The following is a 25,016-nucleotide window of genomic DNA, read 5'->3' on the forward strand; positions in this document are numbered from 1 at the left end:
TAGCCAGGATGGTCTCGATCTCCTGACCTTGTGATCCGCCCATCTCGGCCTCCCAAAGTGCTGGGATTACAGGCTTGAGCCACCGTGCCCGGCCCATGTTATGTTTTTAGTAGAGACGGGGTTCCTCCGTGTTGGTCAGACTGGTCTTGAACTCCCAACCTCAGGTGATCCGCCTGCCTTGGCCTCCCCTAAGTGCTGGGATTACAGGGGTGAGCCACCACACCTAGTCAATATAACATTATTAAATCACATCATTACCATAACAGTCTTGGGAACAAATTCACCTGATTCTTCAAGGTGTTCTGTAAGGATACATTTCACATGGTTAGCAGAAGTGGCATTATGCAGACATATTGAGAGCATGGAAGCTGGGACCAAACTATCTGCATTTGAATCCCAGTTCTAATGTTTATTAGCTTTGTGACTTGGGCAAGTAATTATCACATCTGTGCTTTTATTTCCTCATCCATAAAATGGGTACTCTGTGGGGTCATTGTGAGGAATGATATATATGCATAGCACTTGGAAGAGTAGATGTGTAGTAAACATAAAGCAAGCTAGTTCCTGTTATTTAGAGTAATAACCTGTCACCCACAGTATTTATAATACCGTGGACATTGATCAGTATGTTTTACAGAGGGAATTAAGAGTATTGTTTAATCCAGTGGTTGCAGTCATTGGTTAAGAAAGCTTCTACTGTAGCTCTTGTTTTCTTGGCCTATAAAGACACCATTATTTTTTTTTTAAGCGTAAAAAAGAAAAGAAGAAAGAACATACTGTTGTTACATTGCCACCTGCTCCCTCATTTCCAGTTATGAATGTTCTTAGGGAATAAGTCTGTGAAATTCTGGAATTATATGGTATGGGCTTCTTTTCTTTGAATTTGAAATCATCTGTTGTCCCTATCTTAAAAGCACCTATTTTTAAAATGCCACAGATACAGATAATTTTACATTAATAAATTCTTATAGTACACATGATATGATCACATTTATTTTAAAATATAATCTCTTAATTTTTTTTTTTTTTTTTTGCTTGTTCCCTCTTCTTTTCCTTCCTTCCAGACCCATGTTAACCACCTAGCAGGTAGCCTTCCATGTTTTTTTCTATGCTCATATATGTATACATCTGTCTGTTTATGTAAGGGAATGTTTGATCATTGTTTGTTTCACAAAAATGGAATCATAGGCACACTTTCCTCCATCTTTTCTCATTCAGGGCTAACCCTTGGAAGTTCCTCCAAGTCAGTTAGAATAGTTATATTATTATCTTGAATGACTTCATAATATTCCATGGTGTGAGTGTACCACACTTTATTCCACCATTCTCTAGCTGATGGCCATTGCTTTTGTCTGCAATAATTTTGCCACTATAACCATTCTGCAGTAAACCTCCTTAGGTAAATAGGTAGCTGGATATGTAGTGTATTTTTCTCTCTCTCTCTCTCATGTACTGGTAGTTATATTCTGAAATAATTTTTTAGGAGTGAGATTGATTAATCAAAGAATATATTAATAATTTCCAATTCTTATACTACTAGTGATTTCGTGCATCTTTTGATCATAGGCTTTGTTTATATCTTTTGCTCTTCCAGAAGTTTTAAATATTTAAATGCATTATATGTCCATGTTTAATACTTCCGAGTTCCCAGTAGTCTCTTAGATTTTCTTGAACACCTATTTTGTGTTTTATTACATCTTTAATCTGGAATTTTTTGTGTAAGGTTGGGAGCACTAATTTTATATTTCCTTCCAGTGCAAAAGTCAGTTTATTGTTTATTAAATAATCCATCCTACTGAATTGACCACCTTTGTCACATGCTGTATTCCCATGTATGTAATGGAATCAGTTTCTGGATTATTTACTCTGCTCCACTGATCTGTTTCTTACGCTAACACCATTTTAATTTGATATCCCAAACAATTCTTTTTAATACTTAGCTACTCTCAGTCATGTAGTCTTACATACACACACACACACACACAAATATGTCCTTGTTAGAATTCTCATCAGAATTGCATTTGTATTTATGTATTAGTTTCTGAAAATTGATAGTTTTATCACCTTGTCTTATCCAGTGTCATGGAGTGTTTTTGGTACTTTTTTTCACTTAATGCGATTTTTATTTCAGGTAGGTTCTAGCCCTTTTTAGTTAAATTTATTCTTAAGTATTTTATGGTTTTTGTTAGTGACATGAGTTAAATATTTTAATCCCATTTCTGTTTCTCTAGAGTGGAGGAAAGCCATTGATTTCTTATACTTGTTAACAGATTGTTAATACTTTTAACAATGTGAATATTGTGCAACATTTGAATTGGTATTTAATACATGAAAAAATGAGATTTTTGTAAACCTCAAAAACTTCCTTTTCCTTACTCTCAGCTTCTGTTGAAATTAAATAAGAATAACTTCTGTTTTTGAAATAATAAGGGAAGATATTAATTACATGTTACGATACTTTTCAAAGTAATTGTCATAAATATTGCAGTATTGTATGTTATCCTGGAGAAATACAGAATAAGTATAAGATAGTATGGTGTGTTTGCTTTTTAATAAAACTCAATACTTTTTACATTCATATAACCAGTTTTGACTATTTGCAAATAGATCAGATTCAGTATTCTTACAGATTTGATATAGTTTGTATCTTTCCTTCATTGTTTTATTAATAAACTTTTATTGGAAAGTGAATGAATTATCACAGATAACTCACCTTTGAAACTACTCTAGGTTAAGTGTATTTTTAAAAACTTCTTATTTTGTACAAAATTAATTGGGCGTGGTGGTGCATGCCTGTAATCCCAGCTACTTGGAAGGCTGAGGCAGGAGAATCTGTTGAACCTGGGAGGAGGAGGAGGTTGCGGTGTGCTGAGATCACACCATTGTACTCCAGCCTGGGCAACAAGAGCAAAACTCTCTCTCAAAAAAAACCCAAAAAACTTCTCATTTTGAAATAATTTTATACTTCCAGAAAAGCTACAAGCATAGTACAAAGAATTCCCACATACCTTTCACCTAGATTTCCTTTGTTTTGCCACATTGTTTTTTTCTTCTCTATCTCAGTGAAATATAACAAGTATGCATATTGTCATATACAAATAACATTCCATTTTCTCCTTGGAAGACAAAATATAAGGCAAATGTGAAAAATGTTAAATTGGTGAGTCTGTATATATATAGGTTTTTTTCCTTTTTTTGTTTTGTTTTGAGACAAGGTCTCACTCTGTCAGCCAGACTGGAATACAGTGGTGTGATTATAGCCCACTGTAGCCTGGAACTTCTGGGCTCAAGCAATCCTCCTGCATTGGCCTTCCAAAGTGTTGGGATTACAGGCGTGTGCTACCACACCCGGCATAGTATTTTTTTTCTGGGCCATTTGAGATCAGACTGCATTTTTGGCTGTAATACCAGGTAATGTATATACAGTATCCTTTTCAGGGTGTTACATCTAGAGACATAAAATGTCAATTTGTTCCTTATTGGTGATGTTTGATTTTTACCGTTTGTTTAAAGTATTAGCCAGTTTCTCAAGTGTACTAATTTTTTCCTCTTGTAATTATTAACTTGTGGGTAGTTGTTTTGAGTGTATCCAGACGACTGTTGTGAACTCTTCTCACACATAGCTTGAAACCTTTTTTTATTTTTATTTTTTTGAGATGAAGTGTTGCTGGATTGTCCAGGCTGGTTTACAATTTCTAGGCTCAAGTTATCCTCCCATCTTATCCTCCCAAGTAGTTTTGAAACAAATTTTTAATAGTTATAGTAATGTTTGTTTACTTTCTAAAACCAGGATCCACTTGAGGTTCTCATTGCATATGGTTAGAGGCCTCACCTTTTTCTCTTTTCAGTGCCCCATCTCTTTGAAGCAACCAGGCAGTTGTAGAACATCTCATGTTGTGGGATTTCTCCGATTGTTTCCTTGTGGGATGTTGAACTTTTTTCTCTATTTCTGTGTTTTCTGTAAATTGGAATTAGGTGTTAATGGGCTTAGATTGGATTTAGGTTAAACATTTTTGACAGAGGTATGAAATAAGTGATTATGACCTTCACATTGTACCACATTCTGCTATATTAGATGTAATGTCAGGCTATCCTACTGTTTTATTGTGTTTTACCTCTTGATTAATGTGATGGCCAAGTCTTTTTTTTTTTTTTTGCTTTTTGCAGTTTCCAAGTAATCTGTGGGGCTACTTTGGTATCATTTGGAGTATCTATCTTCCTTCCTTTTCTTCCTATTTAGTTTATGCAAACTTGAGAAGAAAGGAATATCCTTTTCTTAACAACTTTTCACTTAATTCTTTTAATATCCATTGATGATCCTTGCTTTTATGGGTTATTTCATTGGTAACGGCAAAATGGTGGATTTTTTATTCTTTCATTCCTTCTGCATTTATTAGGTGATATTATTCTGTAAGAATTTTCTCTATCAACTGGGAATCAACTATAGTTCCTTCTTGTAGTCAGAGTTAAAATGTGCCTTATTTCTTATCCTTCAAGTACCAGTTTTTAAAGGAAGGACTTTATGTGATATATGCATACATTTTAATTGTTACTATTATTTTTTTGAGACAGGGCCTCATTCTGTTGCCCAGGCCAGAGTGCAGTGGTGCAGTCTTGGCTCACTGCAACCTCTGCCTCCCGGGCTCAAACAGTTCTTGTGCCTGAGCCTCCGGAGTGGCTGGGACTACAGGCATGCACTGTCATGCCTGGGTAACTTTTTGTATTTTTAGTAGAAACAGGGTTTTGCTATGTTGCCCAGACTGGTCTCGAACTCCTGATCTCATGCAGTCTGCCCCACTTGGGTTCCCAAAGTGCTAGGATACAGCTGTGAACGACCACGCCTGGTCATTACTGTTTTTTGAGATAGGATCTCATTCTGTCACCCAGGCTGGAGTGCAGTGGTGAGATCATAGCTCAGTTCAGCCGGACTTCTGGGGCTCAAGTGATCCTCCTACCCCGTCTCCCAAGTAACTGGGACTACAGGCATGTACCACCTTGCCTGGCTAAAATTGTGTTTTCTTTTTGTAGAGATGGAGTCTTGCTATGTTGCCCAGGCTGGCCTTGAACTTCTGGGCTCAAACAGTCCTCCTGCCTCAGCCTACCAAACGGCTGGGATTTTAGGCATGAGCCACTGCACCTGCCCTATTGTGTGTGTGTGTGTGTGTGTGTGTGTGTGTGTGTGTTTATGTGTGTATATATATATGTGTATGTGTATATTTGGGTAGAGACAGGGTCTCACTGTGTCACCCTGGATTGTCTTGAACTGTTGTCTTCAGGCAATCCTCCCACTTTGGCCTCCCAAACTGTTGGTATTACAGGAGTAAGTCACTGTGCCTGGCTTTAATTGCTATACTTTTGTTTAATTGACTGAACAAAATAAGATCGAATGTAGGAAAATAATATTCTTAGTAAAGGTGTGAGGCAGATTTAAAAAAAATTTTTAGTCCACTTATAAGGAATTTTTGGGGAGTCTGGAATTATAGACCCTGATGCTAGGTTTCTTGTATTGTTAATAACTTTCTATTTGAACTCGAGACTTTGAGCAAAAGAATTTCTTTAATTCTGTTTCTTTTTTCTTTATTATTTATTTTTATTTTTTATTTTATGTTTTTAGAGACAGGGTCTTGGTCTGTTGCCCAGGCTGGGGTATAGTGGTACAATCATAGCTCACTGTGTCCTTGAACTTCTGGGCTCAAGTGATCCTCCTGCCTCAGACTCCTGAGTAGCTGGGATTACAGGGATAAGCCCAATGCCCTGCTAATTTTTTTTTGGTAGAGACAGAGTCAGAGACAGAGTCAGGTTGGTCTTGAACTACTAGCCTCAAGTGATCCTCCCACCTTGGCCAGGGTCTGTAGTTTAGGGCAGAGTTGAGTGAACTTTTTCTTCGAAGAGCATGTAGTAAATATTTTAGGCCTTGAGTGTTACTTAGCTTTGCCATTGTAGCATGAAAATAGCTGTAGACAGTACGTAAATGAGTGGGCACATGTTGCAATAAAATTTTATTTACAAAACAGCAGGGGAGGCAAATAGCAATACCTTGAAGTTATCACTTTTACACTTGTGTAATTTATACTTGGTGATCACTAAGTTGCAAACTGTGTAATCAGTATTTAAGAAAGTGTAAAAGTTGTTTAGATTTTTAAAAAATATATCGTTTTAAAGCAGTTAATGTTTTCCCTACTTACAGGGAATCATGGATCTCATTCCCAGATATTAAATAAAAAATTCTGTCAGATGGGGTGACTCACGCCTGTAATCCGAGCCCCTCAGGAGGCTGAGGCAGGGGGATCACTTCAGGGCAGGAGTTCGAGATCAGCCTGGACAACATAGCAACCCCATTTCTTTAAATAAAAAGTCTTTTAAAATTAGCTGGGTGTGGTGGTATGCACCTATATACTCCCAGCTGCTTGGGAAGCTGAGGCAGGAAGAACCTAGGAGTTTGAGGATATAGTGAGCTATGATCACATCACTGCATCTGCCTGGGTGACAGAGTAAGACCCTGTCTCTTAAAAAAGAAGTTCGTTAACACTGGCAGTTTAAAAAAAAAAAACAAAAACAAAAACAAACAAACAAAAAAAAAAACACTGGCAGTTTTAAAATGTGAGCCATGTCTTTCAGGGAAGAATACCTCTTATATTTATATATACAATTAGAAAAACCCAGCACACCCATGTAATATGTGTTTTGAGGACGTATATGCAGATTTCCAAGTCAGTTTCTTCAGTTAGTAGTTACCCTGTTGGCAAAATTAAATGCAAATTGTTGTTGTGCTCCTTTGAAGTCTCTAAAGTATATAAGACCTCAGGTGGAAGGATGACTCTTTCCTACCTACTCTGATTCTAGGACTCTTCAGACTTTTCTGATTCTTTTGTTATCTTTTTTTGTTGTCAGGGTGTTAGTTCCTCTGACTGAATGAAATCTCACAGGAGGATTTTTTTCCTCCCTTAGAGTCTTAAAATGATTTTAATTTCATTTGGGTTGGTTGCAAGTGTTTGGCTTTTTGTATTTCAGAAACTTTGTTGACATAAACTGAATATGTAATGTATTTTTATTTGAACTGTCTTATTAATATAGTTGTATCTCCCTCAGCTTTTATGCTTGTTCTGCTGTTTTATGACTAATAGTATGCTATGCCCACTCTAAAGGCGAACAGCTGCTTGGAGAACTACAAGTGAAGAAAAGAAAGCATTAGATCAGGCAAGTGAAGAGATTTGGAATGATTTTCGAGAAGCCGCAGAAGCACATCGACAAGTTAGAAAATACGTAATGAGCTGGATCAAGCCTGGGATGACAATGATAGAAATCTGGTAAAAGGAATATTTTTTTGTAAGAACATGATAAAAACATGTTTATAAGTACTAACTCTCCAATTATAATGTTTGGCTTTCATTACCACTTTGCTAAATCTTTAAGTAAAGGTTATAGAAATGTCTTCTAGATTATTTTAGTGTCACTGTGAGAAAACCAAGAAGAGGAGTACACATTGGCACCTCAGCCACCCTATTTTGTGCACAGTCATTACTGATTATTTTCTGTCTGGAAATGTTATTTTCCTATCTAACAATTCATACTAAGAAATAAAAAAGTATTGGAGCAATTGCCCAGACACAGAACATGATGATAATACAGTAACAAAACCAAGTAATTATTTCTCTAGTTTTTCCTTTTGATAAATGATTAGTATAACATGTAATTCTCTGATTCCTACAATTTAAAAAATATACAATATGAACAAATAAGATCAGCATTTAAATTGGTCTAAGTTATACTCTTACTTTCTAGTAAATTTAGTTAAAAGTGGATTGTGTTTCCTCTGTTTCTAACAGAATCAAATTCCTTGTCTTCTAAAGATAAGCTGTTTTCATAGCATCAGAGGACTGTTATTTATATTCAGAAAGTGCTCACATCATTCTCAGAAAGTATTTAAGGTTTTTGGTAAACTTTCTGAACTTGATGAACTGTATGGTATTAATATATAAAAATAAGAATGTAAAAGTAAACAAGTTCCTTTTGCTTTTTTGTTTTAGTGAAAAGTTGGAAGACTGTTCACGCAAGTTAATAAAAGAGAATGGATTAAATGCAGGCCTGGCGTTTCCTGCTGGATGCTCTCTCAATAATTGTGCTGCCCATTATACTCCCAATGCCGGTGACACAACAGTATTACAGTATGATGACATCTGTAAAATAGACTTTGGAACACATATAAGTGGTAAATTCTTGCAGAAAATTCCTACCCCAGCCTGCTCCTGGAAAACTAGTTTTTGTCTCTGTTAAATGGAGTGGTAAATACTGAACTCCCAAGTTTTGTTTTTGCTTCCTCCCTTCATTAGTAAAGGTGTGTTGAGGCAGATTTAAAAAAAAAATTTAGTGCACTTACAAGGAGAGAGAGGCAGTTGTGAGATTTACTTGAAAGCATACTACTAAGTGGAATAAAATGAAAACTGTTGGGTAGTTAAGGTTTATTACCTTTTGTATCAAGGCATAAAAGACATTATCCTACCTTCAGGTCATTGTTTCATACCTCTTTTATTCAAATAATAACATTTATTCAGAATATTTAAGTTTATCAGCCTTTATATGCATGTTTGCTTTTTTGAATTCTCTCCAAAACCCGATTAGGTAAGCACCTCGTTATCTTACTTACAAGTGAGAAAGCAAGCTTAGAGTAAATACTTACCTAAGGTTTCATGACCTTGGAAAAGTAATACTATAGTCAGAGCCCCATATACTTTCTCTGCCCTGCGTTGCTATTTCTCATTTCCCTAGTCTTTCCTTGTATTTGTTTTATTTCTGTTTATATGTTTGTATAACTGCCAGGGTGAGCACTGAACTGGTGCTGTCTTGGAGTAATATATACTAACCCTGTAATTCTTTCTATTCTGAATCCTTTATATACTTCTACATTTTGTCTCTTTGATTATGAATGATCTGTGGGTATTTGGAGTGCAGCCTTCATTTGAGCCTTCATTCTATTTATATGTTAAACTAGCAAGATTAATAGATTAAATGCTGTAAAGTAGATAAATTGACAAGCTGATAAGTAAAATTAAAAGGAATTTTCTCTTTCAGGTAGGATTATTGACTGTGCTTTTACTGTCACTTTTAATCCCAAATATGATACATTATTAAAAGCTGTAAAAGATGCTACTAACACTGGAATAAAGGTATGTGAACTTTTATTAAAGCACCATTTCATTCCAAGTATTTTGAGCACTTTAAGGTCTTTTAAACACTTAACAGCATTTAAGCACTTTTAAGGCCTGTTTAAGATCTTTGGTTAATTAAGACAAATAAAACTGATCCATTGTCCTTATGGTTTTAAGCAGGTAATTGTATGATTGTGTACCAAAGGTGGTTCTTTGTTTGTTTTTTTGTTTGTTACCCTTGAACTTTGCTAAAATTTATTAAAACAGAGTTTGGATCTGTTTTTGCCTGTCAGTTGGCAATGGTTTTTTTTGTGGTTCTTTTTTAGAGCAATTTTAGATTCATAGCAAAATTAAGCAGAAAGTACAGAGATTTCCCACCCCTCCCCAACTTCCTCCATTGTCAGCATCCCCACCACATAGGTATATTTGTTAAAATCATTTGAACCAACATTGACCACATCACAATTATTCGAAGTTCATAGTTTACGTTAGGGTTCATTCTTAGTAATATACATTCTAAGGAGTTTGACAAATATAAACGCATCTACCGTTATAGTATCATACAGAGTATTTTCTTTTTTCTTTTTTTTTTTGAGACAGAGTGTCTCTCTGTCGCCCAGGCTGCAGTGCAGTGGCACAATCTCAGATCACTGCAAGCTCCGCCTCCCAAGTTCAAGCGATTCTCCTGCCTCAGCCTCCCAAGTAGCTGGGACTACAGGCACCCGCCACCACGCCTGGCTAATTTTTTTGTATTTTTAGTGGAGACAGGGTTTCACTGTGTTAGCCAGGATGGTCTTGATCCCCTGACCTCATGATCTGCCCGCCTCAGCCTCCCAAAGTGCTGGGATTACAGGTGTGAGCCACCGCGCCTGGCCCATACAGAGTGTTTTCATAGCCACCAAAATCCTCTGTGCTCAACTGATTCATCCCTCTCTGTCCACCAAGCTCTGGTACAGCCCAGGTTTTCCCCACCCACCCAATTTTTTTTTTTTTTTTTTTTTTTTATTGGAGGAAAGTGCAGTTAAAATAGACATTAAAGAAAATTTACCATAATAACTTTTTTTTTTTTGAGATGAGTCTTACTCTGTTGCCCATGCTGGAGTGCAGTGGCATAGTCTCAGCCCACTGCAGCTTCTGCCTTCCAGGCTCAAGTGATACTCCTGCCTCAGCCTCCCAAGTAGCTGGGATTACAGGCACGCACCACCACACATGGCTAATTTTTGTATTTCTAGTAGAGATGGGGTTTCACCACGTTGGCGAGGCTGGTCTCGAACTCCTGACCTCAAGTGATCTGTCTGCCTTGGCCTCCCAAAGTGCTGGGATTACAGGCATGAGCCACTGCGCCCAACCATTTCTAAGTATATTGTTCATTGGTATTAAGTACATTCATAATATTGTACAGCCATCATCACCATTCATCTCTGTTTACTCTTCATGTTGTAAAACTGAAACTCTATATTCATTAAACAGTTAACTCCCAATTTCTTCTTCTCCCCCTACACTGGCAACCACCATTCTACTATATATGATTTTGACTGCTGTTAAGTACCTCATATACTAACATATAGTATTTGTTATTTTGTGACTGGTTTATTTCACTTAGCACAGTATACTCAAGGTTCACCTATGTTGTAGCATATGTCAGAATTTACTTAAGGCTAAATAATCTATTGTGTGTATATACCGCATTTTTCTTCATCCATTCATCCAGTGATGGACACTTGGATTGCTCCCAAGTTTTAGCTATTGTGAATATTGCTGCTATGAATATGGGTGTACAGATAATCTCTTCAAGGTCTGTTTTCAGTTCTTGGGTATATACCCAGAAGTGGATTTGGGAATCTGGTAATTATCTTTTTAAACTTTCTGAGTATCTTCTCTACTGCTTTCCACGTTGCCTGTACCATTTTCATTCCCACCAACAATACACAAGGAAGGGTTCCAGTTTTTCCATTTCCTTGCCAACACTTACTATTTTCTAGGTAGTTTTCTTTGTTTGTTTTTAAAATATCTTTGGAGAAATGTCTATTCAAGTTTTTTGCTCATTTTTATTTATTTATTTTTTAATTAAAAAAAAAAAGCTGGGTGCAGTGGCTCACGCCTGTAATCCCAGCACTTTGGGAGTCCGAGGCAGGTGGATCATGAGGTCAGGAAATCGAGACCATCCTGGCTAACACAGTGAAACCCTGTCTCTACTAAAAATACAAAAAAATACAAAAAAAAACAAAATAGCCGAGTGTGGTGGTGGGCGCCTGTAGTCCCAGCTACTCGGGAGGCCAAGGCAGGAGAATGGCGTGAACCCAGGAGGTGGAACTTGCAGTGAGCCGAGATCGCACCACTGCACTCCAGCCTGGGCGACAGAGCGAGACTCCGTCTCAAAAAAAAGGGTTCAGATTGGGGGTCTTGCTGTGTTGCACAGGCGCATCTTGAATTCCTGGGCTCAAGCTATCCCCTCACCTCGGCCTCCCAAAGTGCTAGGATTACAGGCATGAGCCACCATGCCCAGCTCTTTGCCAAAATTTTTTAATTGATTCATTTGTTGTTGAGTTTTAGGAATTCTGTATAGATTCTGGATGTTAATCCTGTATCAGATATAATATTTTTTCTCATTTTGTGGGTTACCTTTTTACTCCAGATACTGTGTTTTGAAGCATAAAATGTTTTCATGAAGTCCAGTTTGTCTATTTTTTCTTTTGTTGCTTGTGCCTTAGGTGTCATACCCAGTAAATCATTGCTAAATCTAAGGTCATGAAGTGTTTACTCCGTTTCCTTTTAAGGTATTTATAGTTTCAGGTCTTCAACTTAGGTCTTTGATCCATTTTGAGTTAATTTTTTATATGGTGTTAAGTAAGAGTCCACATTCATTCTTTTGCATGTGAATGTCCAGTTTTCCCAGCACCATTTGTTAAGACTGTTCTCTTGCTTTTGAATGGTCTTGACACCCTTGTCAAAGCTCATCTGGGCCAGGCACAGTGCATCATGCCTATAATCTCAGCCCTTTTGAAGGCCGAGGTGGGAGGATCGTTTGAGCTCAGTAGTTAAAGTCCAGCCTGGGCAAGATAGCAAGACCACATCTCTACCAAAAATTAAACAAATTAGTCAGGTGTGATGATGCATCCTTGTGGTCCCAGCTACTCAGGAGGCTCTGGTGGGAGGATCACGTGAGCCCAGGGAGGTTGAGGCCTCAGTGAGACAAGATTACACCACTACATTCCAGCCTGGGTGACAAAGCAAGACCCTGTCCAAAAAAAAAAAAATCATTCGTCTTTGTAAGTGATGGTTTATTTCTGGACTGTTCATTTTATTTTATTGGTTTATACGTCTATCTTTATGCCAATGCCACACTGGGTTTTTTTGGTTTGGTTTGGTTTGGTTTTGGTTTTGAGACAGGGTCTTGCTCTGTCACCCAAGCTGGAGCACAGTGGCGTGATGTTGGCTTGCTGCAGCCTATACCTCCTGGGTTTAAGCAGTTCTCCTACTTCATTCTCATAAGTAGTTGGGACTACAGGCTCATGCCACCATATCCATCAATTTTATTTGTTTTTTATAGAGACAAGCTCAGGTTGGTCTTGAACTCCTGGCCTCAAGCAGTCCTGCTGCCTCAGCCTCCCAGAGTGCTGGGATTACAGGCATGAACTATTGGCGCCTGATGTCCGCACTGTTTTGATTACTGTAGCTCTGTTGTAAATCTTGAAATTGAGAAGTGTAAATTCTCCATCTTTGTTCTTTTTCAAAATTGTTTGGCTATCTAGGATGTCTTGGGATTCCATATAAATTTAGGATTTTTTTTTCCTGCAAAAACCACCAACTGGATTTTGATAGGGATTGTGTTGAATGTGTAGATGGCTTCAGATGGTATTGACATTTTAACGATATTAAGTCTTCTGATTCATAGACATGAGATGTTATGTTAATCCATTTTCACACTGCTATAAAGAAATACCTGAGACTGGGTAATTCATAAAGGAAAGAAGTTTAATTATCCACAGTTCCACATGACTGAGGAGGCCTCAGGAAACTTAGAATCAAGGCAGAAGGCAAAGGGAAAGCAAGGACCTTCTTCACATGGCAGCAGGAGAGAGAACTGCAAGCAGGGGAAATGCCAGGCGCTTATAAAACTATCAGGTCTCATGAGAACTTTCTATCATGAGAACAACATGGGGGAACCACCCCCATGATCCTGTCACCTCCCTCTCTCAGCATGTGGGGATTACAATTTGAGATGAGATTTGGCTGGGGACACAGAGTCAAACCTTATCAGATATGTTTCCATTTATGTCTTTATTTCAGCAACGTTTTATAGTTTTCATTGTATATGTGTTTCAATGTGTTTCACCTTGGGGTTAATTCCTAAGTTTTTTTTTTTTTTTTTTGAGCTATTGTTAATGCAATTATTTTTGTAATTTCCTTTTCAGATTGTTCATTGTTAGTATGTAGAAATGCAAGTGATTTTTATGTTTTGACTTTGTATCCTGTACTTGGTTGAATTAATTTATTCTGATACTTCTTTTGTGTGGAATCTTTAGGGTTTTCCACAGGTAAGATCATATAATCTGTGAACAGAGATAGTTTTACTTCCATCCCAATTTAGATGCCTTTTTATTTTTCTTGCCTGGTTGTTCTGACCTATGTTGAGTAAAAACGGCAAAAGTAGATAGCCTTCCTTGCCTTGTTTGTGATCTTAGAGGAAAGCTTTCCATCTTTGACCATTGAGTATGATGTTAGCTGTAGGTTTTTCATAGATGGCTTTTATTATGTTGCGGTGGTTTACTTCTGTTCTTAATTTGTTGAGCCTCGCATCGTGAAAGGGTGTTGAATTTTGTCATGCTTTTTCTGCATCAATTCAGGCAGTCATATGGTTATTTTTCTTCACTCTGTTAATGTGTGTATTAGATCTGTTTTTCTTATGTTGAACCATCTTTGAATTTCAGGAATAAATCCCACTAAGTCATGGTGTGTATTCCTTTTAATATGCAATTGAATTTGGTTTCCTAATATTTTATTAAGGATTTTGCATCAGTGTTCATAAGAATATTGGCCTGTGGTTTTCTTATAGTGTCTTTGCCGCCGGGCGCAGTGGCTCACGCCTGTAATCCCAGCACTTTGGGAGGCCGAGGCGGGTGGATCACCCGAGGTCGGGAGTTCGAGACCAGCCTGACCAACATGGAGAAACCCCGTCTCTACTAAAAATACAAAATTAGCTGGGCCTGGTGGCACATGCCTGTAATCCCAGCTACTAGGGAGGCTGAGGCAGGAGAATTGCTTGAACCTGGGAGGCGGAGGTTGCAGTGAGCCGAGATAGTGCCATTGCACTCCAGCCTGGGCAACAAGAGTGAAACTCAGCCTCAAAAAAAAAAAAGAAAGTATTCTCTTCAGGTTTTTAGAAAAGTTTGAGGAGTAGTATTAGTTCTTTAAATGTTAGAATTAACCAGTGGAAGCCATCAGGTTCAAGGTTTTCCTTTGTCAGGATTTTTTTTTTTTTTGAGACAGGTCTCCCTTGTTACCCAGGCTGGAGTACAGTGGTATGAACACAGTTCACTGCGGCCTTGACCTTCTGGGCTCAAGCAGACCTCCTGCCTCAGCTTCCAAGTAGCTGGGACCACAGGCGTGTACCAGTACACCCAGCTAATTGTAAAAATAAAATAACATTTAAAATTTTTTTAGATACAGGGTGTTGCTATCTTGCCCAGGCTGGTCTGGAACTCCTGCTCACAAGCCATCCTGCCATCTTGGCTTCCCAAAGTGTTGAGATTACAGGCATGAGCCACTGTGTCTGGCCTAATAATTCTTCTAAATGAATTAGTCTCTTGAGTTATGTAGAAAATAGAATATGGAATTGTAAACCAAAGTTATAATTATACTAGCTTTTAGAATAAAAATAATTTTGGCTGGGCATAGTGTGTCACGCCTGTAATCCCAGAACTTTGGGAGGCCGAGGCAGACGGATCACAAGGTCAAGAGATCGAGACCATTCTGGCCAACATGGTGAAACCCTGTCTCTACTAAAAGTACAAAAATTAGCTGAGTGTGGTGGCGCACCTGTAGTCCCAGCTACTCAGGAGGCTGAGGCAGGAGAATGACTTGAACCCAGGAGACAGAGGTGGCAGTGAGCCAAGATTGCGCCACTGCACTCTAGCTTGGCAACAGAGCGAGACTCCGTCTCAAAAAAAAAAAAATTTTTTTTTTAAATGTATTAGTTCCTTAAGTCATGCGGAAAACAGTGTTTGCAGACTATTGTTAGAATAATAGTTGTTACAATTGACCATTTATTTTACTTCATTGAGACTTTAAAAATTCATATGGCTTCAAGTTACTATGTAGTATCCTTTGCAGGGCATTTCTTGAGCACTTCTTGCAGGCCCAGTCTAGTAGTAATTAACTCCATCAGCTTTTATCTGGGAATCTTAATTTCCCCCTCACTTATTTTTTTAATATATATATTTTTTCAAATTGAAATAGGGTCTTGCTCTGTTGCCCAGGCTAGAGCGCAGTGGTATGATCATGGCTCACTGCAGCCTCGACCTCCTGGGCTCAGGAAATCCTTCCACCTCAGTTCCCCAAGTAGCTGGCATGTGCCACAATACCTTGCTAATTTTTAAAACTTTTTTGTAGAGATGGGGGTCTCACTTTGTTGGCCAGGCTGGTCTTGAACTCCTGGGTTCAAGTGATCCTCCCACCTTGGCCTTCCGACGTGCTGGGATTACAGACATGAGCCACCATGCCTAGCCTGATTTCTTTCTCACTTTTGAAGGACAGTTTTCCCAGATAGGATTCATGGGTGACAGCTTTTTTCTTTTAGTTAGCACTTTGCATATGTGCACTGCTGCCTTCTAGCCTCCAAAGTTTCTAGTGTGAAATGTGCTTGAAATCTAATTGAGCATCCCTCCTATATAGTGAATCACTTCTTTCTTGTTGCTTTCAGGTTTCCCTCTGTCCTTTAGAAAGTTTGATTATCATGTTTTTGTGTGTGTGTGTGTGGGGGTTTCTTTGAGTTCATCTTTTTTGGAGTTCTTTGAACTTCTTGGATGTTATATTCTTGTATTTCATCAAATTTGGGGAGTTTCCAGCCATTACTTTTTCAAATATTGTTTGCCTTTCTCCTTCTTCTGAAAATTTCCATAATACATATATTGGTCTACTTGATATACAGGTCCCTGAGGTTCTGTTCACTTTAATCTTTTTTATTCTTAGACTTGGTGATTTCCCTTGTCCTTATCTTCAGGTTTGCTGATTCTTTTTTTTTTGCCTGCTCAAATACTTTTGAATTCTTGTGAATTTTTCGTTTCAGTTACTGTACTTTTCAGCTCTAGAAATTTTTTTTTTTCTTTTAGGTTTTCTGTTCTTTTTTGATATTTTCATTTTGTTCATACATTTTTTTTTTTTTTTTTGGCTCTCTCAATGTCTTCCTTTAATTTTTTAAGCATCTTTAGAAGAGTTGTTTTGAAGGCTTTGTCTAGTAGTAGATCTGCCATCAGGTTTTTTTTTCCAAGGATAGTTTCTGTCAATTTATTATTTTCCTTTGATGGGTGTTCTTATTTCCTTATATGCCTTGTGACTTTATGTTGAACATTGCATATTTCAGTGTAATGTGGTAATTCTGAAAATCAGATATTCCCCCTTCCCCAGCATTTCTTTTAGATTTTTTGTGTTGGTTTTTTTGTTTTTGATTCTTGTAGCCAGTCTCTGCCAAGCATCCACCTGAGGTGTAAACTTCAGGTTTTCTCAGGTCTTTCCCTGGGCATGTGCGCTCACTTTTACGATTTTCTTATACATGCAGTTGTTTTTGAATGACCTAGTCTTTAATATCTGGGCCCTGAAGGGGGAGAAAAAGAAAAATGAGTGTGAGCTGGAGGCCATGCTGTGTGCGAGGGAGTGGAGGGGAAAGGGGTGCTCACCATTTAAATCTGCTGAAAGTCACTTCAGCCACAGGGGTGTGTAAGAGCTGAGGTTTGCAACTATGAGGGGAGATGCAACAACAGTGGCCACTTCTATATCTGGGCCTATGTGACCAGAAGCAGCAACTAGGTATCAAAGCACAGATCCCTGATGTTTAGGACATAGACTATTTTGCCCACTCACATACCCCCAAGCTGTGTGCATGTTGCTCCAGGAACATGAGCCAACCACGAGCTTATGGAACGGTGTGTAGTAGTGCTGCTACTGTGCTGAGAGCTGAAATGGATGGAAGTTAACCACGCTTGACCATCCCATTATTCCCCTGGAAGTTGCAAGGCTTCAGTAGACTCCAAAGTTCCCAAGTAGTTACATTAGACAGATTTTGTCAGTGTAGTTGTTATCTATTTAGGGAGGCAGATTCCTGGTGCTTAATACTTCACTATCCTCCCATAATCCTCTGCAAAGTATTTTAAACAGGAAATTACTATGTACAAAGCAGTTTTTGATTGTCCCTTATTTTTAAATGTTACAAAATTAAGTTGCTATGAAAATTTTGCACTTTGAATAATAAAGCATACTTTACTCTTTTTTTAGTGTGCTGGAATCGATGTTCGTCTGTGTGATGTTGGTGAGGCCATCCAAAAAGTTATGGAGTCCTATGAAGTTGAAATAGATGGGAAGACATATCAAGGTATATTCTTTTAATATATCTTATTTTGAAATTGATTTTACAGACTATTGTCGAGTGCTTTCTTTGAGTCAGCTGCTTCATGTTTCTGTCTTGGGAATTCAAGGAAAGAAGACAGGGGAAATGACCCGCTTAGAGCATGGTAGGAGTACTGTTGTAACTAACTGGAAACTATTGCCAAGCCACACTATTAGCTGATAAGAAAACACCTGAGGAAATATCCTAGGGCAACCAAAATGCGCAGCCAGTTTTCTGTGACTAGTCAAATCAAGGCTGAGAGAAGCCAGGTCTCTTGCCATTGATGATGACTCATTGTGATTTTGTTGTTGTTGTTTTTTGTTTTGTTTGTTTTTTAAAGACAGGGTCTTTCTCTGTCATCCAGGCTAGAGCACAGTGGTACAACCACGGCTCACTGTAGTTTCAACCTCCCAGGCTTAAGCCATCCTCCCACCTTAGCCCTCCTGGGTAGGGCCACCGTGCCTGGCTGATTTTTTTTTGTAGAGACGAAGTCTACCTGTGTTGCTCAGTCTGATTTTGAACCGCTGAACTCAAGCGATCCTCCCGCCTCAGCCTCCCGAAGTGCAGGGATAACAGGTGTGAGCCACTGCTCCTAGCCTGTGGTTTTTTGGAATCACATTCAGAATTTGGAGGCCAGTTCCTTGTGTATCACTTTAATTCCCAAGTCCCTTTGCTTTCTAATCTTTACCAGTGACTACCTCAGGTATATACTCCCAGAGTCCCCTGTGCTTTCTGGTGCTGTGCGTTAATCTCTGTCAGTCCAGTCCTCCTCCAGCTCCCAGGTCTGTCTGATCATCCCTCAGCCACCATCCTCTTCCCTCATCTGTGGTCATTTTTCTCTGTGACCCTGTTCTAATAACTTCTTTGTAGAATATTTTCTATATTTCCTTTAACAGAATTCTGTCTCTCTTTGTAGACTCTGAGTGGAGACTTATGTTGTTTTCTTGCCCCTTACTCAGTAAATTCACACCATTCAGCATTCTTTGCATTTCCTATTGCCCATTATGTGTTTCTACCAAGAGCAGAAGTGATTCTTCCTCTGGAACCTGACCGTGCCTTCTATATAGACAGTTACCACCAACGTAACAGTCCTCTTTAATGTCTAAATACTGAAATTTATTACCAGACTTATACTTTTTTTTTTTTTTTTGAGACAGAATCTTGCTCTGTTGCTCAGGCTGGGGTGCAATGGTGCAATCTCGGCTCACTGCAACCTTTGCCTCCTGGGTTCAAGCAGTTCTGCCACAGCCTCCCCATTAGCTGGGATTACAGGCGCCTGCCACCATGCCTGGCTAATTTTTTTTTTTTTTTTTTTTTGAGGTGGAGTCTTGCTCTGTCACCCGGGCTGGAGGGCAGTGGCGTGATCTTGGCTCACTGCAACCTCTGCCTCCCAGGTTCAAGCCATTCAGTCCATTCTCCTGCCTCAGCCTCCCGAGTAGCTGGGATTACAGATGTGTACCACCACAGACGGCTGCTTTTTGTATTTTTAGTAGAGACGGCGTTTCGTCATGTTGGGTAGGCTGGTCTCAAACTCTAGACCTCAGGTGATCCACCCGCCTCGGCCTCCCGAAGTGCTGGGATTACAGGCATGAGCCACCGTGCCCAACCCTTCTTGAGAGAGTCTGCCAGACCTGGTGGTTCATGCCTGTAAATCCCAGCACTTTGGGAGGCCAAGGTGGGTGGGTCACCTCAGGTCAGGAGTTCGAGACCAGCCTGGCCAACATGGTAAAACCCTGTCTCTACTGAAAAAAAAAAGACGTGATGGCACACACCTGTAATCTCAGCTACTTGGGAGGCTGAGGCAGGAGAATTGCTTGAACCCAGGAGGCGGAGGTTGCAGTGAGTCGAGATTGCACTGTTGCACTCCAGTCTGGGCGACAGAGTGAGACTCCGTCTGGGAAAAAAATTTAAAAAAGAATCTTCCTCTGTTGTCCAGGCTGGAGTGCAGTGGCACGGTTGCAGCTCAATCCCCTTGCTCAAGCACTCCACCTCTGAGCTTCCTGAGTAGCTGGGACTACAGATGTACACTGTCACACCTGGCTAATTTTTGTATTTTTTTAAAAATAGAGATGAGTTTCACCATGTTGCCCAGGCTGGTCTTGACTTGAACTCCAGGTTCAAGTGATGATCCGCCTGCTTTGACCTCCCAAAATGCCAGGATTACAGGCATAAACCACTGCTCCCAGCCCAGTCTTAGACTCTTAAACAATAGCTAGTCTTTTTTTCTAGCTCTTTCGTTTCCTTACTTTTTTATTTATTTCTTCTATGTCTTTATTTCTTTTTGTTTTTAATATGTATGATTTTTTTTCTTTTTTGAGACGGAATCTCACTCTGTAGCCCAGTTTAGAGTGCAGTGGTATGATCTCAGCTCACTGTAACCTCCACTTCCTAGGTTTGAGCAATTCTTATGCCTTAGTCTCTCAGGTAGCTAGGATTACAGGCATGCGCCACTACACCCAGCTAATTTATTTTTGTATTTTTAGTAGAGATGGGGTTTCACTGTAGTAGAGTAGGTCAAGAGATGGTCTCGATCTCTTGACCTCATGATCCGCCCACCTCAGCTTCCCACAGTGCTGGGATTACAGGCGTGAGTCACCATGCCCAGTCTATATATGTTTTTTGATATCAAGATATTCTTCCATTTCATTGTTCTTCATGGTTTCATTTCCCTTCCTCCTGCCTAGACCCTGTGTCAGCAGCTTTAATTCTTCTCTCATCTATATCTTTAACGTCCTTATTATTTGATTTTCAGATATTCTCTTTAAGATCTCTAATGCTGCCGGGCGCGGTGGCTAAAGTCTGTAATCCCAGCACTTTGGGAGGCCGAGATGAGCGGATCATGAGGTCAGGAGATCGAGACCATCCTGGCTAAGATGATGAAACCCCATCTCTACTAAAAAATACAAAAAAAAACTAGCTGGGCGAGGTGACGGGCACCTGTAGTCCCAGCTACTCGGGAGGCTGAGGCAGGAGAATGGCGTGAACCCGGGAGGCGGAGCTTGCAGTGCGCCGAGATGGCGCCACTGCACCTCCAGCCTGGGCGACAGAGCTAGACTCTGTCTCAAAAAAAAAAAAAAAAAAAAAGAGAAGATCTCTAATGCTGTGAACACAAGTGCAAAGCAGAATACTTATTTATTCATTTATTGAGACAGTGTCTTACTCATTCTGTCACCCAGGCTGGAGAGCAGTGGTGCAGACTATAAGCTCAGCCTCCCGAGTAGTTGGGATTACAGGCGTGTGTCACCATGCTGGCTAATTTCTGGATTTTTTTTTTTTTAGTGGAGAAAGGGCTTCATCATGTTGGCCAGGCTGGTCTCGACTTTCTGACCTCAGGTGATCTACCCACCTTGGCCTCCTAAAGTGTTGGGATTACAGGCATGAGCCACCGTGCCCGGCCCAGAATACTCTTGATGTTACTCACTCACACTTAGGTAGGAGGTGTGGGTTAATGAAGAAAACACACTTTGGGATTCAGGCAGTTTTTAGTTGGAGTCTTAGATAAATCTATAACCTGAATACCCAAGTTTATTGACTGTAATAGTGTTAATGGTATCTAGTTTGTTTTGAGAATGTCAATTATGTGATAGTGCCTGGAATTTATTTAAGTATGCAACAGATATTTGCCATTCTGTCCCCTTCTCACCCCAATTCAGGGATTAGTGCCACAAATACAGTGCTTATTCAGGCTCTTCCAAATTGCTCTTCGCATCTCAGGAAATTACTTACCTGATGAGAAAAATAGCCAAACAAGCCTAGCACTCTAATGTTGCATAAAGAATGTGACCAAATGCCGGGATTGGCAAATGCCAGGATTTGCCCACCTTCTCCCTATTCTTATGTTTTTATCTCTGTTCTTTAAGGAAGAAATATTCTTTTTTCTATACAGTATTTTCTTTTTTAAAATTTTTAAAAATTGTCAGCTCAAATACTGCTTTAAGGATCTTCTTTTCAGTGTTAATCCTCCCACCTCCTTTGAGATACCACCTTATTACTCTTTTTCTGTACATACTCAGCCTTTCCCTAGTGGCTCCTCTCAGTGTGAAAGCACATGTGGAGGAGAATAAAAATCATAGCATTAGATATCCTTCCATGATACTCATACTTTCTTTTTTTTTTTTTGAGAGGGAGTGGTTTTTTTTTGTTTGTTTGTTTGTTTTTTTTGAGAGGGAGTTTTGCTTTTGTTGCCCAGGCTGGAGTGCAATGGCGAATGATTGCAGCTCACCACAACCTCCGTCTCCCGGGTTCAGGCAATTCTCCTGCCTCAGCCTCCCGAGTAGCTGGAATTACAGGCGTGCACCACCACGCCCAGCTAATTTTTTTGTTTTGTTTTGTATTTTTAGTAGATACGGTGTTTCTCCATGCTGGTCAGGCTGGTCTTGAACTCCCAACCTTAGGTGATCTGCCTGCCTTGGCCTCCCAAAGTCTAGGATTACAGACATGAGGCACTGCACCTAGCCGATTCACATATTCTACTTTTGGCCTTTACTTACTGTTAGGTGAAATTTTTACAATTTATTTTTACATTAAGACATGGTTTAAATTTACTATGTTCCTTAGTAGGGGTAAACATACTTTTCTTGGTATCCTAGCCAAATCCATAAGGAGGGCAAAAGATTTTTAAAGGCTAGAATTTAGAATATCTCATTTCCAGTGTGCTTTTCTTTGGGAAATGTTTTGTCCAGTTCTTTAAATAGCTTAGAACCAGTTTTAGGATTTGCTGCTTCTATTAACGTTTTATGAGCTCCCCAGAAGCAAGATTCTTACCCCAAAGGAAGCTGAGATTAAGAGCATAAATGCTGAGTTAAATGAGGAATTTATGGGACTAGAACATGGGCCTTCTGATTTCTAGGTTCACTGCTACAAATGAACAGAATCTATTATTTCCAAATTCGTGACTCTTAGGTCAACTTGGAATACAGACTGTAGCAGTCTGCTTAGGGGACTACCTCTAGAATTAGTTACTTCTCTTTTTTGAGAATTTGCTGACACTTTTGTAAATTCCAACACCAGCCAACATATACCAGTGTCCTCTCTTTTTCCTTTCATTTTCTCCTAATTCTACAACTTGTTTGGTATGTGGTCTGCCTTTCAAGGTATGGTAGGTGTCAGCTTAATGTTTGACTTAATGTTTAGTTACTGCATAATAATTCCAGCCTGCAACATTGGGATTTTTAATATCTACCCTTTTACCTCTTCCACTAAGTTAGTGCAGCATTTTAGGTTTCATTATTTCAGTACCCCTCTTTTGATCCCTGTTATTGTACTGATCAGGGTTCTTAGTTTGAGGCAACAATCCATTTTTAATAGTTTAAGTAGAGAGGATGTGGAAAAATCCTGATACTGGGGAGATGAAGAAATGGACTCCGGGTTGAACTTTCCGGAACAAATAAAAAAAAAAAACCACGTAGCACAACTGGGCCATCAAAGGAGTACCTTAATCTCCTTTGATCAGGAAGCGATAGAATTAAAAAGTGATTAACAAATTAGTGTTCCTAGAGTTAGCCTGTGTTGTTACAACCTGCATAAGTAAATGAATTCCCGTGTACCCTCATTCTTCTGTGCAACTAACATATTAGGTTGGTATGACTAAGAAACTTTCTTAAAAAAAATTGATTGGCACTGGGCGCAGTGGCTCAAGCCTGTAATCCCAGCACTTTGGGAGGCTGAGACGGATCACGAGGCAGATCACGAGGTCAGGAGATCGAGACCATCCTGGCTAACATGGTGAAACCCCGTCTCTACTAAAAAATACAAAAAACTAGCCGGGTAAGGTGGCGGGCGCCTGTTGTCCCAGCCACTCGGGAGGCTGAGGCAGGAGAATGGTGTAAACCCGGGAGGCGGAGCTTGCAGTGAGCTGAGATCCGGCGACTGCACTCCAGCCTGGGCAACAGAGCGAGACTCTGTCATAAAATAAAATAAAATAAATTTAAATTAAATTTAAAATTTTCTTAAAAAAAATTGATTGGCTTGTAAGGGTCACTTTGCAAAGTTTGAATTTTAAAATAAGCTTGTTACTTGTCAACCTGAATAACAAACAGAGGCTCCCTAAAAATGATGTTTGGGAATAGAGCACTGCAGTGGGAATGCCATAGTAAACTTGTTCATATTCAGGGAGTTAAGGAAGACAGAGGTTTTTAAAGACGAAAATGAGGATGACATAATTGTTTTGAAATAATTATCCTTGGCTCCAAAGATTAATAAGAAGAGTGACGCCAGTTGGAGGTTGGGCAGGCAGCTTTTGGGCAGATGTCCTTGCAGAAATATTTTTTTGTGTAAAATTGCAGTGGGCTTTGTGCAAGGTTATGGTTTTCGGTCATTTTCTTTTTTTTTTTTTTTTTGAGACGGAGTCTCACTCTGTTGCCCTGGCTGGAGTGCAGTGGCCGGATCTCAGCTCACTGCAAGCTCTGCCTCCCGGGTTCAGGCCATTCTCCTGCCTCAGTCTCCCGAGTAGCTGGGACTACAGGCGCCCGCCACCTCGCCCGGCTAGCTTTTTGTATTTTTTAGTAGAGACGGGGTTTCACTGTGTTAGCCAGGATGGTCTCGATCTCCTGACCTCGTGATCCGCCCGTCTCGGCCTCCCAAAGTGCTGGGATTACAGGCTTGAGCCACCGCGCCCGGCGGTTTTCGGTCATTTTCATTATCAGGCGTATAAGCATGAGAACCATCTCTTCGTGGCTTTCCCTAGCTCTGTTTGAGTCTGACAACTTTGACATATTTATATAAGAAGGTTGTTGTGAAGAGCGAATTGATTTGTTTTTCTTGCTACCCCACTGAGTTTGTAGCATGCTTGTTCCTTGCTTCAGACTACTTAATTCTGCTCTAGAAGAAAGGTAGCTCATACTGAGGATTCTAGCGCTATAGACCTAAATTTTTTTAAGGCCCCCTCCCACCTGTTTTCTTTTCTTTTCTTTTCTTTTTTTTTTTGGAGACTCTGTTGCCCAAACTGGAGTACAGTGGTGCGATCTCATTTCACTGCAGCCTCTGCTTCCTGGGTTCAAGTGACTCTCCTGCCTCAGCCTCCCAAATAGTTGGGACTACAGGTGTGCGTCACCATGCCCACCATGATGCACACACTACAGGTGTGCGTCACCATGCCCAGCTATAGCCAAGCTAAGTTTTATATTTGTAGTAGAGATGGGGTTTCACTATGTTGGCCAGACTGGTCTTGAACTCCTGACCTCAAGTGATCCTCCTGCGTTGGCCTCCCAAAGTGTTGGGATTACAGGCATGAGCCACTGCACCTGGCTGTTTTTAGCCCTTTTATAAAA

At 39.7% G+C, this 25,016-nt stretch overlaps 1 protein-coding gene across 4 annotated transcripts in view; it reads left to right on the forward strand.

Moving 5' to 3' along the window:
• The window catches only part of METAP2 (methionyl aminopeptidase 2), a 45,017-nt gene that overhangs the window by 14,430 nt on the left and 5,571 nt on the right, over positions 1-25,016 (forward strand). For all 4 annotated transcript variants that reach the window (XM_011934090.1, XM_011934105.1, XM_011934098.1 and 1 more), the window contains 4 exons: positions 7,146-7,307; positions 8,028-8,209; positions 9,070-9,164; positions 17,637-17,733. In XM_011934090.1, coding sequence (XP_011789480.1) covers positions 7,146-7,307; positions 8,028-8,209; positions 9,070-9,164; positions 17,637-17,733 — 536 coding nt within the window. The remainder of the gene's footprint in view (positions 1-7,145; positions 7,308-8,027; positions 8,210-9,069; positions 9,165-17,636; positions 17,734-25,016) is intronic.

This window comes from Colobus angolensis, unplaced genomic scaffold (genome assembly GCF_000951035.1).
Source record: "Colobus angolensis palliatus isolate OR3802 unplaced genomic scaffold, Cang.pa_1.0 Scaffold10, whole genome shotgun sequence".
NCBI classification, from domain to species: Eukaryota; Metazoa; Chordata; class Mammalia; order Primates; family Cercopithecidae; genus Colobus; species Colobus angolensis.